At 39.7% G+C, this 17,899-nt stretch overlaps 1 protein-coding gene and 1 long non-coding RNA gene across 5 annotated transcripts in view; both read left to right on the top strand.

Moving 5' to 3' along the window:
- Nucleotides 1–17,899, top strand: part of LOC134226042 (uncharacterized) — a 96,282-nt gene that overhangs the window by 69,863 nt on the left and 8,520 nt on the right. The gene's annotated exons all lie outside the window — the stretch shown is intronic.
- On the top strand, nucleotides 13,803–15,296 carry LOC134223020 (uncharacterized). The gene is made up of 3 exons (XM_062702157.1): nucleotides 13,803–14,013; nucleotides 14,079–14,149; nucleotides 14,216–15,296. Exons 1-3 carry the CDS (start codon nucleotides 13,841–13,843, stop codon nucleotides 14,449–14,451), a joined length of 480 nt encoding a protein of 159 aa, XP_062558141.1. The 5' UTR covers nucleotides 13,803–13,840; the 3' UTR covers nucleotides 14,452–15,296.

Genomic DNA, 17,899 nt, shown 5'->3' with positions numbered 1-17,899 from the left:
TACACGAAGGTAAGCAACGATTTTCGATTTTCCGATATATGTTATCATTACGATATAAGAATTTGCACAATATGAGCTCAAGAATGCTGATTTTGGTAACACTAGCTCTGTCACGCGTTATCTATCAGATTTTGTGCTTGAATCGTAAAGAGTGATCTGATAAATAATTTTGAATCAGTTTAGAAATTAAAATATTCAATTTTAACCATACATTCATACCAATTACTGCGAAATGCTTTCCATATAAAGAAAAGCAACCCCAGTAGAATTCTCTTCAGATTTTTTTTTAAGTCGGATCAAATTTATAAATCTTGTTGAAAAGTGTTTGAATGATAATGACAAAAATGGAACTGCTCATCAGCAAAAATTTACCTTTCTCGTCAAAAATGTTCATTCCCTTAATCGATTCTTTGGCTTATTTAAGGTCAACATTCCCAATTAACCTATATTTTTTACGCCACTAAATATTTTTTAAATTCAAAACAAAAATCGAAAAAGTGCTGTTTTTTAAGATTGACCCGATTTTGAACGAACATCGAGTGAATTTTTGCAGACCGGTTCACACATGCACACGTTTTCGGTTTTTGTTTTCGATTTAATAAAAGATATTTTAGTTACTACACGCCCGTTTCAAATCACTCAGAGACTGAGTGAAATTGTATTGCCGTCTCTTTTTTTCCCACGGAAAAGTTACTCAATTTTCGTAAAAAGTGGAACTACTCAAATTTTGAGTAGTTCCACTTTTTACGAAAATTGAGTAACTTTTCAGTGCGAAAAAAAGAGATGGCAATACAATTTCACTCAGTCTCTGAGTGATTTGAAACGGGTGTGTAGATAAAGATTGTCGCTTCGGTTCCCTTTGTTCTGCTGTCCGGAACATGTTGGATATCAAGCTGTCAAATCGTATGGATTTTCCTTCTTTGACATTTAGCTCCCCTATCATCGCCGGCAAAAGATGTTCCGGACAGCGACGACAGCGACAAACTTTATCTTGTAACTAAAACATCTTTTGATTTATTCAGGGGGAGAAGGCGGAGCACTGAATCCCTACCCCAACATGTGCGACATCTGGATTTGGTTCTAAACTATAAACAACAGTGTTAATTCTCTACCACCTTTTTGTTATGGCGAGGCAATTTTTATGCACACTTTTGTTTTCGATATTTTATCATGCAGCAATATAACGATGTGGGATGCTTGAGATACCTGCTTGATTATAGGGACTCGAAAAAGAATTTATTTGCAGTAACTAACCGAATATAAAAATGTTCACATTAACGATTGCGCCCTAACACCGGTTCTAAGCTTCGATGCAGAGTACACGAGCTTTGTTCGCCAGTGACAGGCGTATGAGGCCCTTGGATTTAATAGTTAGAGGCTTAAAAAAATATGGGTTCTTTGGGAAAGTTGACCTTAAATAAGCCAAAGAATCGACTGAAATAATGAAACGAAATACAATTTTTGACAGGAAGGGTCATCTGAATTTTTATTTATATGAAGAATAATATTATTCAAAACAACAATTTCAAAAAAGCTAACTTATTGATTGGATGATAGAAGTCTAAGCTGGATTTTGGCTTCAAAACGGAAAGCACTCGAAAGTTTGGTAAATGGTTTTTTTGTCACCACCGTTTTTTTGCTTTTCTCGTATTCAAAGCAAACGATACGAATTTTTTCAGAAGAAGTATGTGTATGTGCATGTGTGCAAAAAAATCTAACTCATTTCTCGAAATCTTATCCTGAATTGATTATATAAACGGCTAATCCTGTCCCATTGTTTCACATTAAAAATCAGCCCGAACTCACTATGGGCTCAAAAGTTATGGCCAAAATACAAATTTTTATACTATGCCTGAAACTCGATTTGTGCAATTGCACAACCTCATCACATCACATTGCATCCGGCAGCAATTATAACAAATGTGAATTTTCAATTCATTCTCTCTTGAGATCTTTGACCCTAGGCCGGTTCATCTGGTATAAATAAATGTGAAAAATAAGTCTTATTCACCAATTGTTATTTTAGACTTTTCATATATGTTTATCAACTATTTTGAACGAGCGAGAAAGGCATCATCACCGCTAGGTGGATTAATCAGGGTTTTTCTTTATAACTTTGCTTACGAAAATCCGATCGGTTCGCAACAATATTCGTCTTACAGATTTAGAAATATTCTATAAAGTATTCGGGTTGACTATATTTAGGGGGATATCCTCCAGTTCCGGACACATAAGTCATTTAACAAACAAAAACTTTAACTATCCGGATTTTGTTTCCTTTTATATTCTCAATCCAGTTGAAAACCGGAATTGGGTGCTAGCGAAGTTGGATTTTTTTCACAATCCGTACGTTAAACCTAACTTATATCGCGAAGCGCTATTCAGCGCACCACTTCCGAAGTTAGGCTTAACGTACGGATTGGGAGAAAAATCCAACTTCGCTAGCACCCAATTTCGGGTTTCAACTGGATTGAGTATACCATACTAGCAGAACATACCCTGCGTTGCTCGGGTTTTACGTTTAACGTTCGAAATGTCATTTTCTGCGTTGATTGCAAGCGACGCCGCACTCTAGATCATTGTTCGAGCGATCGCATTAGGTTTTCTCCAAACTTGCCATAATATTGTATTTTGACATTTTTTCCAACTTTTTCTTCAAAATTTACTAACCTTTTGCATATAGAAACACAGCTGATCCCAATACGAATCGATTAGTGAGGAAATCTCGCAAATCGGTCATCCTCTTCGTGAGTTATATTCCCTCAAAGGAAGAATAGATAGAAGAAAGAAACACAAAATATGTAAACACACAATATATTTGATCATTTGAACACGTTTTTCGACGATGAATTTTGGTGAAAAAATGTCTCCTAGTACCGGACACTATTGCATCATATTCAAATGTGACTAAGTTCCTGTTACATGAGTAGACATCATTCAGAATAGTAATATTATTCGCGTGCTTTAAGTAGTAAATATTAAAAATTGTTAGTGGAGCTTATTTGACTCTTCAGCTAAATTGTTTACATCCTAATCCAAATTCCCACCTTTTTCAATGTCCTCTTCAATTTTTGTTTCTGCTAATTTCTGTGGCTTTCTCAGCAAGAAGAAACAATTGAATTGAAGTAAGTGTAACAAAACAGGAGTGAAGAATTTTTATTCAACTTCAAATTTTGTACAAAGTTTATCACATGAAGATCTGATATTCCTTGCCATTAGGAGCCTTTTCAATAGCTTCCTTTTGTACTTAATAAGATGAAGTAGGGACCTCTGCAAGTAGTGTCGTTTTAAGAAGTGTCCGGTATTGGGAGGTGTTCGGCGCTGGGAGATCTCCCCCTAAATAGTTAATGATCCGCCTCACGAAACGATCTCTCACATACGGGGCGATTTCTATACTAATTTCCATACAAACTTCAAACTGCTCGTACTCAGTTATATTCTAACCAATTCAGTTGAAAATTTGGGAGGTACACCAAAACAGCAAATGTTATCGTTCAAGCATAAGGGAGCGCAAAAGTCAAATTTTCAATCACTCTAGGCTCTAACCACAATAATTATCTTATGATATGTTTTACGTAGTTTACGTCGGGCGGTCGTATCTTGTATATAACCCTTCTGATTTTTTTTTATTTTAACGCAGAAAAGCTACTATTTTCGCTTGGTTGGCTTATCAAGCAGCTCATTCAACACATCTATATACGACTTGAATATTACAAATGATGTTCATCGACAGCCCTGATGACATACAAAATCTAGGATTCTCGAAAATAACAAAGAAAAAAACCTGTTATGTTTTGGAAATCCTCCCGAAAGAAATCTGTTTTATTTTTTTTATTTAATGGTTAGTTACTCAAGCCCAGCGTCTTCTTCTTCTTCTTCTTCTTATTGGCATCACGTCCCCACACTGGGACAGAGCCGCCTCGCAGCTTAGTGTTCATTAAGCACTTCCACAGTTATTAACTACGAGGTTTCTAAGCCAGGTTACCATTTTTGCATTCGTATATCATGAGGCTAACACGATGATACTTTTTTATGCCCAGGGAAGTCGAGACAATTTCCAATCCGAAAAGTTGTAACAGGTACGCCAAGCGTCTGTTACTTTGTAAATATTAATTATAGTTACTGTAAATATTCGTACTTGTTTACTATTATATGTATACAATAAAAGATTTGAATATACTTCCGTGGTAATAATTTATGTTCGTAGAAATTATTAAATTAAATCTTCACTGACACCATAAATGTGTGCCGCCCTGTCTTATCGCGAGCACTGCTATAAAAGTTTTAATTACCTTTCGCCTGAAAAGTATGCAACTGAGAGACACGACGTAACGTACGCAATTCGCGAGGTCAAGAAATACTCTCTTTCGCGAACGCGAGATTGAAATTTTGATATAATCGGAATTAACCGAAGGTCACCTGTTCGGATTTATGCCGAAGGTCAAAACGTTACTTGGAATTGGCGGGAGAATGAGACAGCAAGATCTGATGCAATCCGCGGAAGCGAGATGTATTTTCACTCAAAGGAACATGATAACCCACTTTATTCAATTTGTTCGGGACTGAAGTTCTTCCGGTTTCGAGGCTTTAAATCTGAGGACCACAGAGTTTCTCGTCCATTTGCCTGGAGTCTCGATAAAGTTTCGGAAGTGTGGCTCTGCCAGAAATACGCAGTGTCCGAGGTAGTGATAATTGGAGTTTATTTAAAAAATCTTTCTAAGTGCTAATTTCCCCGTGTTTCATTATAGTGAACTAATAATCTCACCCAATCAGTTAAATTCAAAAGTACCTTTGTGCAAAGAAGCTAGTGATCAGAAAGGTAATGCGATTGTGTAAAATCATGTACGCGTGCCATGTGCGTTGTCTAAAGTTTCCGTTGTCGTACAGCCGTACGACAGCTTTCTGTGTCCGATTTAGGTACCACTCGTCCCACCGTATCCTCCTTCGAGCCTCCGTTGAGTGCAAATAACCTGACCTTTCGTCACCAAAAGGCCTTTGTGGACCTTATCCAACGGTTCGTGCCCGAGCGACATTCCAGCGGCAATCATCACGTGGACATCGACGTCGGAGAATCTCCCTCCGTGCGGTTGCGCCCTGCTAGGTGGCTAGATCAGCATCAGCAGTGAGCATCGTCGAGTTTCAACCGTTTTCCCTTCACGCCGTCCGATCATCTACCAACAGCATGAGGTAGCCGATCACCAAAGCCAGCAAAGTCGATCGCAAAATCTAACAGGCCTGTAAGTACAAAGAGCTCTTTTTTTCCTCCCGTCCGTGTGCACATGTGACAACGATCCGAGATCGTTAATGAAAGGCCCATCTCGATAGATGCCGGCCCCCAAAAATTAGCAATTTGCAAGCGCTATTGTTCCGAGAGATAACGAAAAGGTGGATGGTGTAGAGAGTAAAGACACGCACATGTAGATAGGATAGGTGAAAGCAAATGATCTGAAATAATGTAGAATACATTTTGTTAAACCATGAATAAACCTTTAGTAGATTCTTTTAATAAATTGGTTTAGATCTCTAACAATTTGGTTTAGATCCCTATCTTCTTGATTCACGGTGGTGTTGGCATGGTGAAAGATTTCAGAACGCGCGCATAATTTTTGAATTTAAAAACCGCCTGGCGGTGTGAATAGAGTTGCGAAAGCGAACCGGTTCCATGACGGTGTCGACCTCTGGTGTAAATGGTGGGTAGCCTCCAGTGATGATAAACGAAAGCTTTTATGGTAAGTTTCAGGACTGTTCATTTAGGGTGATTTGGGGTGCTATGTTCTTTTGAGCGAAATGCAAAAACTGTAAGACTGATGTGGAAAAATTCGGGGACTGCAAGATCGTTTCTCAACCTTTTCCAAGGAACAACTTAGGCCTAAATAGTGATAGGTCTCATGCCGGGCAACTACACAACGATGAATGGTCCTCATTAGAGGTGGCGCTTAAGCCATTCGTTTAAAATTGAGTACGTAGCGGTAGTCCCTCGTTCAGTTTCATTGAGTCTTTTCGTTATTCAGGAGTAGTTCGCCAGTCGTTCTCAAACGACTCAATTGCGGGCTACAAATTTTGGCGCCCAACTAAAAGTACGAATCCAGAAATGCTTTATTGAATTTTTTTTTGTATTATATTTCAGGAATAATTTAGGATTTATTATAGACTTAGGTAAACCTTTTCATGCTTTGTTATTTTGTTTGGGAAAATCTTAGACTATTCGGATATTCAGATCAGTGAACTTATACGGAATTCTTTATTTCTTATTAGTAATAGTGTCATAATTTTGTATCTTTATTCATTTTTTTTCTCTTATACTTTTATTTATTATTTTTCTCGATAATTTTCTCTTTATTTTAATAAAACATTGAATTTGATTCTTGAATTTGTTTATCAAAATGGGGTCAAAGTTTCCACATGCCGATCATCTTCTTGATGATGAAGTGGATTATGAACTAAAATTGCGAAATTATGTGGAAGACCTGAATAGCGACATAAAGGTTAAACAGAGACAGCTTAGGAGACTTTTTTACAAAGATGCCAAAGAGAATCGTGAATATCGATCTCCTTATTCAATAGACCAAGAATTTGAATTGATAGCTTCACGCGTTAACAGTATACGGTGCAAACTAGCAAAAAAATCAGATGTTCAATTAATCTCACGATTGAAACATTATTATTGGCGTGTACAGCGAAGTGCGGCAGATAATGAGGAAGCAATAAAGATGAAAGAGTTAATTTTTGGGAATATTTCAAACCTTCTTTCGGAACAAAAGGCCCTGGAACCTTTGTTAAATGCCGATCCAAATGACATAGAATCTCCACATGAATCTGATATCGATACAGTAGGGATACAGACAAATACCCTAGGTGGTGCTTATGCACTGCTGCAACCACCGTTGCTTGAATCAGGTCGCGTTGAAATAGAAGCATCGATCACCCCGATGGAAAACGATTCAAATCGAATTTTGAAATCCTTGGGGGCGGTTAAAAAGAGTGTAGTTGAGAACGTATCGGTTGTGAACCATAGAGATAGCGAAGCTGCTCAAATGAAAGCTAGAATAGCAGAATTGGAAGCTCAGCTTCAAATGTTAACGGTACAGTTGACAACGAGAGATCAGGGTTACGAAAGAGTTCAAAGACAAGACGAAGGGCACGATTCAAGACGGTCAGGTTACGTTAATCCGAGCAGGAATTTCAATGCGGATAGACACAATGATAGACAAGACAGCAGCGACGATGAGAGTAGGCACAGAGGAAACAGAGGTAGAGATGATAGAGTCCATTACGATAGGAAGATGGAAAAATGGAATCTCCACTTTAGTGGAGATTCGCAGTCCTTTATCGTTGGAGGATTTTATTTATAAAGTCAAGGTGTTGGCTAGCATGAATAGGATTCGGATAATCATCTACTTAGCAACGTTCATCTATTGTTGAGAGGAGAAGCTTCCAACTGGTTCTTCACATACTATGAACGAACTTGGACCTGGGATACGTTTGAGAATAGGATTCGATTCAGGTTCGGGAATCCGAATCAAGACCAGGGTAAGAGACAACGAATTTATGAGCGAAAACAGCAAAAAGGCGAAACATTTATTGCTTTTGTAACAGAGATCGAAAGAATGAACAAATTGTTAACTAAGCCACTTTCGTATCGTAGGAAGTTTGAGATTATATGGGAAAACATGCGGCAACATTACCGCTCAAAGTTGGCTTGTTTTTCAGTACAGGACTTAGATCAGCTGATACAGGTTAATTACCGAATCGACGCAAACGATCCGTCGATACATCCTATAGGACCGAAGTTCACAGTGCACAACATAGAAAACCAAGAGGCTAGCGATTCAGAAGAAGAGGAAATTAATGCTTTGCTTAGAAGGTCAGATCGAAACCAAACTCAAGAAAGAGGACAGGATAGGACACAGAACTTCAGACGGGTAGGGCAACCAGAGACAGGGAGAGCTCCGCTTTGCTGGAACTGCCGACAAAGTGGGCATTTTTGGCGCGAATGCAGAGAGCAAAAAACAACATTCTGTTATGTTTGCGGTAACCCTGGGAAAATTTCGTCTACATGTGACAAACACCCAAGACGTTCATCACACAATCAGGGCTCTGAGGGACCTCAGAACTCGGGAAACTAGGAGCGGAATGTGGTAAAGGGAACACTAGCATTCCAAGTGCGCCGAAGGTTCCCTCTTCGAAGTTGACTCCTTATGTTGACCCATTTGAAAGCCTATTAGAAATCAGAATTCAAACAAGTCGTTGCCCGCACGTGACAGTAAACATTTTTGAAGAAGAGATTGAGGCACTGTTAGATTCAGGGCTAGCATAAGCGTCACGAATTCTAAACAGTTGGTAGAAAATCATGGACTGAGAATATTAGCTTCACCCATTCGTATCTGTACGGCAGATAAAACGCCATACTCTTGCTTTGGCTATGCAAATGTCCCAATTACTTTCAAAGGAGTAACTAAGGTAGTTGCAATAGTCATAGTACCCGAAATAACAAGAAAATTAATATTAGGCGTAAACTTCTGGGAGATCTTCGGTATAAAACCGATGATGAAGGGAGCAAATGGCTTGGAAGAAGTAGCTGAGTTATCCCTGACGGAAGCATCGCCAACTAGCTTGTTTCACTTCTTCATTCATCCTATCGAAACGTTACCCGTAATCGGTAGCGTAAAACCAGATGAATCTTTAGACATTCCAAGACTAGACCTTCCAGAGAATTCCTTAATCACTCCAGAAACGATAGAGACCGAACATGATTTAACAACCGAAGAACGCCAGGTATTAGAAGGTATAGTTAGGGAGTTTCCGTGTACGACAGACAACTATTTAGGGCGAACGACATTACTAGAACATGAAATTGTTTTGCGAGAAGACGCGAAGCCAAGACGACAGCCAGTCTACAAATGTTCGCCATCAATTCAAGCGGAAATGGATAAGGAAATAGAACGGTACAGGAAATTAGACGCTATAGAAGAATGCTCTAGCGAATGGGCAAACCCTCTGGTCCCAGTTCGTAAAGCGAACGGAAATCTTAGAGTGTGTTTGGACTCCCGTAGGATTAATGCATTGACGAAAAAGGATTCCTACCCTATGCGGGACATGAGAGGAATCTTTCATCGTTTAGGGAGCGCTAAATATTTTTCAGTGATAGACCTTAAAGATGCGTATTTCCAGATTCCTCTCAAAGAGGAATCGCGTGACTATACAGCATTCAGAACCTCCAAAGGGTTGTATCGTTTTAAAGTTTGTCCCTTCGGATTGACAAACGCTCCATTTAGCATGTGTCGCCTTATGGACAAGGTGATAGGGTTCGATTTAGAGCCCTATGTTTTTGTATATTTGGACGACATAGTCGTGGCAACTAAAACTCTGTCGGAACATTTTCGGCTTTTGAGATTGGTGGCACAACGTCTAAAGAAAGCGAACTTAACAATTTCGCTAGACAAGTCCCGATTTTGTCGCAAGCAAGTGAGCTATTTAGGCTATTTGTTAACGGAAAGGGGAGTAGCAATTGATAACTCGAGAATTGAACCAATTCTCAATTACTCGAGACCGAAAAATGTGAAAGATATTAGACGCCTCTTGGGTCTAGCAGGCTTTTACCAAAAGTTCATAAAGAACTATAGCAAAATCGCCGCACCCATTTCTGACCTTTTAAAGAAAAATCCAAAAAAGTTCGTTTGGTCCGAAGCGGCAGAAGAGGCCTTTCAGAGTCTGAAATCAGCACTGGTTTCGGCACCGATCCTCAGAAATCCTGACTTTGATCACCCATTTACCATCGAATCCGATGCATCGGATAATGCAGTGGGAGCAGCATTGGTGCAAAATATAGAAGGTAGCTCCAGAGTCGTCGCGTATTTTAGTAAAAAACTAAGCAGCACCCAGAGAAAATATGCTAGCGTTGAAAAAGAATGCTTAGGAGTATTGTTGGCCATAGAGCATTTTCGCCACTTCGTGGAAGGGACCAAGTTTAGGGTTGTGACAGATGCTAGAAGCTTACTGTGGCTTTTCACGATCGGTATTGAATCCGGCAATTCGAAGTTGTTGAGATGGGCCCTAAAGCTGCAATCCTATGATATAGAGTTGGAATATAGGAAGGGCAAACTCAACGTAACTGCAGATTGCTTGTCACGGTCTCTAGAAGCCATTACTACAACTTCTCTTGATCCTGATTACGAAGAATTCATGAAACAAATTATGAAGGATCCTCAGTGTTTTGCAGACTTCCGTGTCATAGACAACCGCATTTATAAATTTGTAAAGAATCAAGGTAAAATTGAGGATACACGCTTCCAATGGAAACAATATCTGCCTTCGTCTGAACGAGAATGTATAATCAATAATGTTCACATAAAGGCACACCTTGGTTTCGAAAAACATTGGCTGCGATTAGGGAAAGATATTTCTGGCCACGAATGAATACACAGGTCAAAACTTTTTGTCGTAATTGTACAATTTGCCAAACCAGTAAAGCCACGAACATCAACACAATAGCTCCACTAAATACCCAGAAAAAGACCGCAGAGTACCCATGGCAATTCCTCACAATGGATTACGTTGGCCCTCTGCCGGCCTCTGGTAGAAGTAGGAGTACATGTCTACTCGTTGTAACGGACATTTTTAGCAAATTTGTTATCGTACAACCGTTTCGACAGGCAACAGCCGAATCTTTAGTGCCGTTTGTTGAAAACATGCTGTTTCAGTTATTTGGCGTCACAGAGGTCATACTGACGGATAATGGGACCCAATTTCTTTCCAAATCTTTCCAAGACTTGCTTAAGGAATTTCATGTAACGCACTGGCGAACCCCAAATTACCATCCACAGGTAAACGATGCAGAAAGGGTAAACCGTGTACTTACAACAGCCATTAGGGCATCAATAAAAAGGACCACAAAGATTGGGCAAATAATGTCCAGGGCAGTGGCCAAACGCAATTAGAAACTCAGTACACGAAGCAACGCGTTACTCGCCTTATTTTGTAATGTTTGGAAGGAATATGGTCTCGGACGGCAGAGAATATCGTCGCTTGAGAGACAATGCGGGAGGTAGTCCTAATTTGACGGATACAGAAAGAGACAAATTATACACCGAAATTAGAGAAAACTTGAAAAAAGCTTTTGAAAAACACTCCAGATACTATAATCTGCGAGCAAATGCAAATTGCCCTACATTTGTACTAGGAGAAAAGTTACTAAAGAAAAACACCGAACTGTCCGATAAGGGGAAAGGCTATTGTGCCAAACTGGCACCTAAGTACATCCCTGCTATTGTTAAACGGAAAGTTGGAGAACACTGTTACGAATTAGAGGACGAAAAAGGAAAACGTCTTGGGGTTTACAACTGTCGCTATCTCAAGAAGTTTTCCGCGCCGTCTTGATGAAGCTTAATGTTTGAGCTATGTAACCTCTCAGAGGCAACCAAGCATCATAGAATGCATTAAAACACATTTTGGCTTTTTATTTCACTCCTTGATAGAGTTGAGATTGTGGGAGCAAAAGCTATGAAACCTTTTTTGAAGGGAACCATGCACTAGCATTAGTGCTCAAAAATCCATGTTTAGGCCATCTCCTCGCACATCGAGTTGAGTCCTTATAAAGCTATGAATACTTTCGGGTGGACCAAGCAGTTAAAACCTGCACGAAAAAATACAATACAGCCATTCTTGAAGTGCTCCTCGTTGAGTTGAGCCGTCCCACAACAACAACAAAACTACTGGTGACGAACTTCAAGAATGTGCATGGATTGAGGGAAGATTACTCTGAAGACTTCAGCAAGTAAGAGTAATCAGGAAACAGTTCATTCTCCAACAACAAAGCTATGTACCATTTGGAACGAATAAATAGAAAAACCCTTATCGACGAAGGAAGGTAAAGGAAATGCCCTGCCTATCCTGATTGATCTAATGTTAGTTATTAATTACCCTACACTTAGCTGCTACATTAGTTCTTAGAATTAGTGTTAGTACTTACAGAATATCATACCCAGTTGTAAATAATGCGTGTTGAGTTTGTAAATATTCCTCGTTTGTGTTCCTTCATTATAGTAGAAAATGTGTCGTTCGTTCGTCCATGTTCGGCGATGTTTATATCCATAATTTTCGTTTTAAGTTGCGTTCCACGTCAAATTCATTCATGGTGTATGGGCCATTCATGGTTGCATATCCAAACGTTGTTTATTAGTGCATGGTCTCCTCGGAGCTCGTTCACAAGCCAGTTCATTCAAATTTATTCCACCGTAGTCCACAGTACATAGCTTCCAGTAATCCTGCCAGTTTTGGTACAATAGCCCGGTCATTGGTTTCATTCATCTCCATTAGTTCAGGATACAGTTCCGTCAAAATACCACAGCTGTCATAGTTTCTCCATACAGGTTCCCACGTCGCAGCTCCTAAAATAGAACACACAAAGCAATTAATTCATTGATTGGAGGAAGTATAATAAATACTCCCCGTAATATTAAGAAAATCCAGGATTCCGGTGCTGGAACATGGCAAATCCGGCAATATATTCGGCATTCCGGCCATCACGTGCACTTTGGTTGCAGTCACTTCACTTTTGTTTGGATTTTGATGAGTTTGACAGTTTGGCTCGAACCGGTTATCGCGCGGTGCGTTTAGTAGTTGTATCGGTTTGGAATAGGTATGAAGATAAATGTGAAGGTTTATTCGAGGGGTGAATATAGGTTTAGTTTCTTTTTCAAATTTCGCCGTATCAGATTTGAATCTGGTGTAGAAATATGATTAAGAATTTAGGGTTACGTTTTACAGTAGAGTGGACAAATTGCCTGAGGGAAGCCTCGGGGTGGGCCATTTCGCTGTGAAATAGTTTTGCAGTGAATTGGGTGAATGAGTCGGTGCTCAACGTAATGATTGGGGTAGACTCGGAAGCCGAATGAGCCTGTTTAAATGATTATAATGAAGAGAAATTTTGTTTTCTTTCAGTTCAGAGGAACTGATTTGAAAGCATTTTGGGGGATGTATGGAGTATATTTAGAAGGGTTTGCAATATACTAAACGACCCGATCGATGCCACTCAGACAATCTGTTAAATTTTTCATACTTATTTTGTTCTTGAATGTGAATATCCGATGTTAGGTTATAAATGTGGTATGTTTCGAAATTGTAGAAAGTATTAGTAGTATTCGCTGGAGACCGGAGTCGAAGGACGCTGATGGTCAGTGGTAGACACAATCGATTCTGAATTGTGGACTATAAATAGAGGAGGAGTCAACTCTCGTGGTTGATGATGATATCTTATGACCCCGAATACGAGCATACTTTCAAAAATTTAGATACTTACCTAGAATTAGTGGAATACAATTAAATTTTCCCTACGAAAATTTAGTTGAATCAATTCAACTAAATTTTCGTACTCAAAGCATGGAGTGATGTAACAGGTACGCCAAGCGTCTGTTACTTTGTAAATATTAATTATAGTTACTGTAAATATTCGTACTTGTTTACTATTATATGTATACAATAAAAGATTTGAATATACTTCCGTGGTAATAATTTATGTTCGTAGAAATTAAGTAGAAAAGCATCAATCAAATTAAATCTTCACTGACACCATAAATGTGTGCCGCCCTGTCTTATCGCGAGCACTGCTATAAAAGTTTTAATTACCTTTCGCCTGAAAAGTATGCAACTGAGAGACACGACGTAACGTACGCAATTCGCGAGGTCAAGAAATACTCTCTTTCGCGAACGCGAGATTGAAATTTTGATATAATCGGAATTAACCGAAGGTCACCTGTTCGGATTTATGCCGAAGGTCAAAACGTTACTTGAGAATTGGCGGGAGAATGAGACAGCAAGATCTGATGCAATCCGCGGAAGCGAGATGTATTTTCACTCAAAGGAACATGATAACCCACTTTATTCAATTTGTTCGGGACTGAAGTTCTTCCGGTTTCGAGGCTTTAAATCTGAGGACCACAGAGTTTCTCGTCCATTTGCCTGGAGTCTCGATAAAGTTTCGGAAGTGTGGCTCTGCCAGAATACGCGGTGTCCGAGGTAGTGATAATTGGAGTTTATTTAAAAATCTTTCTAAGTGCTAATTTTCCCGTGTTTCATTATAGTGAACTGATAATCCCACCCAATCAGTTAAGTTCAAAAGTACCTTTGTGCAAAGAAGCTAGTGATCAGAAAGGTAATGCGATTGTGTAAAATCATGTGCGTGCCATGTGCGTTGTCTAAAGTTTCCGTTGTCGTACAGCCGTGCGACGGCTTTCTGTGTCCGATTTAGGAACCACTCGCCCCACCGTAGCTGCATCCTCCGTCGAGCCTCCGTTGAGTGCAAATATCCCGGCCTTCCGTCACCAAAAGGCCATCGTGGACGGTATCGTGCCCGAGCGACATTCCGGCGGCAATCATCACGTGGACATCGACGTCGGAGAATCGCCCTCCGTGCGGTTTCGCCCTGCTAGGTGGCTAGATCAGCATCAGCAGTGAGCATCGTCGAGTTTCAACCGTTTTCCCTCCACGCCGTCCGATCATCTACCAACAGCATGAGGTAGCCGATCACCAAAGCCAGCAAAGTCGATCGCAAAATCTAACAGGCCTGTAAGTACAAAGAGCTCATTTTTTCCTCCCGTCCGTGTGCACATGTGACAACGATCCGAGATCGTTAATGAAAGGCCCATCTCGATAGATGCCGGCCCCCAAAAATTAGCAATTTGCAAGCGCTATTGTTCCGAGAGATAACGAAAAGGTGGATGGTGTAGAGAGTAAAGACACGCACATGTAGATAGGATAGGTGAAAGCAAATGATCTGAAATAATGTAGAATACATTTTGTTAAACCATGAATAAACCTTTAGTAGATTCTTTTAATAAATTGGTTTAGATCTCTAACAATTTGGTTTAGATCCCTATCTTCTTGATTCACGGTGGTGTTGGCATGGTGAAAGATTTCAGAACGCGCGCATAATTTTTGAATTTAAAAACCGCCTGGCGGTGTGAATAGAGTTGTGAAGGCGAACCGGTTCCATGACAGTGTCGACCTCTGGTGTAAATGGTGGGTAGCCTCCAGTGATGATAAACGAAAGCTTTTATGGTAAGTTTCAGGACTGTTCATTTAGGGTGATTTGGGGTGCTATGTTCTTTTGAGCGAAATGCAAAAACTGTAAGACTGATGTGGAAAAATTCGGGGACTGCAAGATCGTTTCTCAACCTTTTCCAAGGAACAACTTAGGCCTAAATAGTGATAGGTCTCATGCCGGGCAACTACACAACGATGAATGGTCCTCATTAGAGGTGGCGCTTAAGCCATTCGTTTAAAATTGAGTACGTAGCGGTAGTCCCTCGTTCAGTTTCATTGAGTCTTTTTCGTTATTCAGGAGTAGTTCGCCAGTCGTTCTCAAACGACTCGATTGCGGGCTACAAAGTGCCTAGACCGGCACCAGGAATCGAACCCAGCCACCCTCAGCATGGTCTTGCTTTGTAGCCGCGCGTCTTACCACACGGCTAAGGAGGGCCCCAGCGTGTTTACTAGCAATTCAATATTTTCATAAAATAATGGCAAAATTCCTAGAACGCTTTCTTAGACAAATCTGCAGAAAGAAAGTTAGTCACCGAGAACAGACGTTGAAGCTGTTCTCGCTATGTAGTGATAACTGTTTACTGTGAATTCTAAAATAATTTAGAATGTCGCCGTTCTCAGTTATATAGAGTCATACAATAGGTTGTATTTTCAAAGTTGAAGCAACATTCTTCACACAACTAATGACAGTTCTTTATTGGTTCTTACAGTGGGTCCGCGAGAATAGCAATAAGGACGATAGGCTTAAGTAAGTTAGGCATAATGTACGTTAGGCATAATGGACGTTTGGAACAATTCTATCTTCTTTATGTCATGGGTTGCTCTTTGGGTCATTTTATGCCTAACGTCCATTATGCCTAACGTACATTATGCCTAACGTACATTATGCCTAACGTCCGTTGTGCCTAACGTCCATTATGCCTAACGTACTTATGCCTAACGTCTTTATGCCTAACGTACTTATACCTAACCGGGGTATACCCCTTATAGTAGAGCAACAGAGATGAGGGGAGGGCGGCCATGTTTCACTCAAACTATAACAGATAGCAATGGGTTTTCCCATATGAGGGAAGAGCAGAATATGCCTCGACTTCGCGAATTTGGCTATCATCGTAATCTATCAAAGGAACGTCAAATCCTTCGTGTTTAGCATTATCATTGCAAGATATAAAAATTTTTCGAAATTAAAAAAACTATACAAAATTATATGTACTACACTTATGCAAAAAAGCGAAAAATTCTAGGGGGGCTAATTAAATCCTAGGTAGGGCTAAAGCCCCCCCTAGCCCCCCTGTAGTTACGCCAATGGTGTTAGTAGAAATACTAGAATAAGAGATCGGCGAAGACGCCATCTTGTTTCCAATCGAGCCGTCAAAAGCGGTTCCATTTCGGCTTGTTTACTTTTTGCATCCATAAGAAGCAAGCAAAATGTTCAAGTGCTGCCAGTATTTTTTTTCACGATTTCATGCATTTTCATACGTTGCCATTTCGACAGTTTTTCACTCCGCCGGTCTCTGGTTATAGGGTTGCTAGGTGTTAGTCATCAATTTTCTACAGGACGGGTACATCCAGTAGATCATTGAATTTGACTTTACCTCGTCCCATAAGGTGACACTGAGTTGCGAGCATTTCAGATGCAACGTAGCCATGCAGAATCCTTGACAACATACCATGTCATTATCATCGGTGATTGAAACAGCGCATCCGTGGCAATGTTCCTCCATCCTTTCAAACAACTTTAATAATCACAGGTGTATTGATAGTATACTGACACACAGCGCACGAATACAAGATTTAAAAAGCTCAAAAACTCGAAAACAACGAAAATTTAGTTGGCGACCTAATGATTCCAAATCTTCTCCTTTGTTTCCAGCCCCGGTCCACGTAGACCGAAATTTCACTTTTTCAAACCCCCCTGTCCCCCCTAGTAGACTTTCGTAGACTTTTCCGAAACCCCTCCCCCCACCTTGAAGTCTACGTAGACTTTTCCAAATTTTACAAAACATCATATGAGATTGGAAAAATATGGAAAACAACCACAGCTAAAACAACAGCTATTAAATTTCAATGTAAACATTACAACAAAATTCGAATTTCAAACATAACAAAAATCAAACTGAACGAAATCCAATAGAACAAAAATCAAATTGAAACGAAATCAAATTTAATCCTCTGTCCATAACTCCTGAAATCAAATCTCAAAGCCAATTAATTTAATTACTGTTGAATTTAATTCCTCCTAGTGGTGTGCGCCACCATCGTTGACACTTTTGCATCTGCCTGCGCGCCACTGACAAAATCTGTCACGCATCCGACCTATAATTCTTAACGCCGCTCAGTGGCTAAAATCGGATTTCTAGCGCGTTTATTTAATAGTTTATTAGGCAATTGGCGTAATGGTGTCTTTAAGACATTTAATCAGTAAGTTAATGCGCTTCTTTGGAGGTATTCAGTTTACTGATCAATCCCCTTAAAAGTGAGATGTGAAATTTATTTTTTCCACTTCACAACACATAAGGTTCGATTCTTCATAAAAGTTGTAGCAAAAGTTCTCCTGAAAAACTTTGCCGAAGACACCAAGTTCGTAATTCCATTACTTTTGGAGATTTTTTACGTTTTATGCTGACAACCCCTTAAAATGAGGTTTTCATTATATCTTTTTCATTTTCATTTCTACATTTCTCGTATGTTTTAAAATTTTTAGATGATATTAAAATACGCCGTTGGGTGGCTATTGTGACTTAAAAACTTGAAAATAAAAGTTATAACAGTTTTATTGGATTTTTTTAGTCATATTTGACTTAATTGCTACCTGACACCGGGCAAATCGTGGCAGTCAATCGTATATGCATAACAAAGT

Source organism: Armigeres subalbatus, chromosome 3 (assembly GCF_024139115.2).
Source record: "Armigeres subalbatus isolate Guangzhou_Male chromosome 3, GZ_Asu_2, whole genome shotgun sequence".
Taxonomy (NCBI): domain Eukaryota; kingdom Metazoa; phylum Arthropoda; class Insecta; order Diptera; family Culicidae; genus Armigeres; species Armigeres subalbatus.
This window is presented reverse-complemented; position numbering and strand designations above follow the sequence as displayed.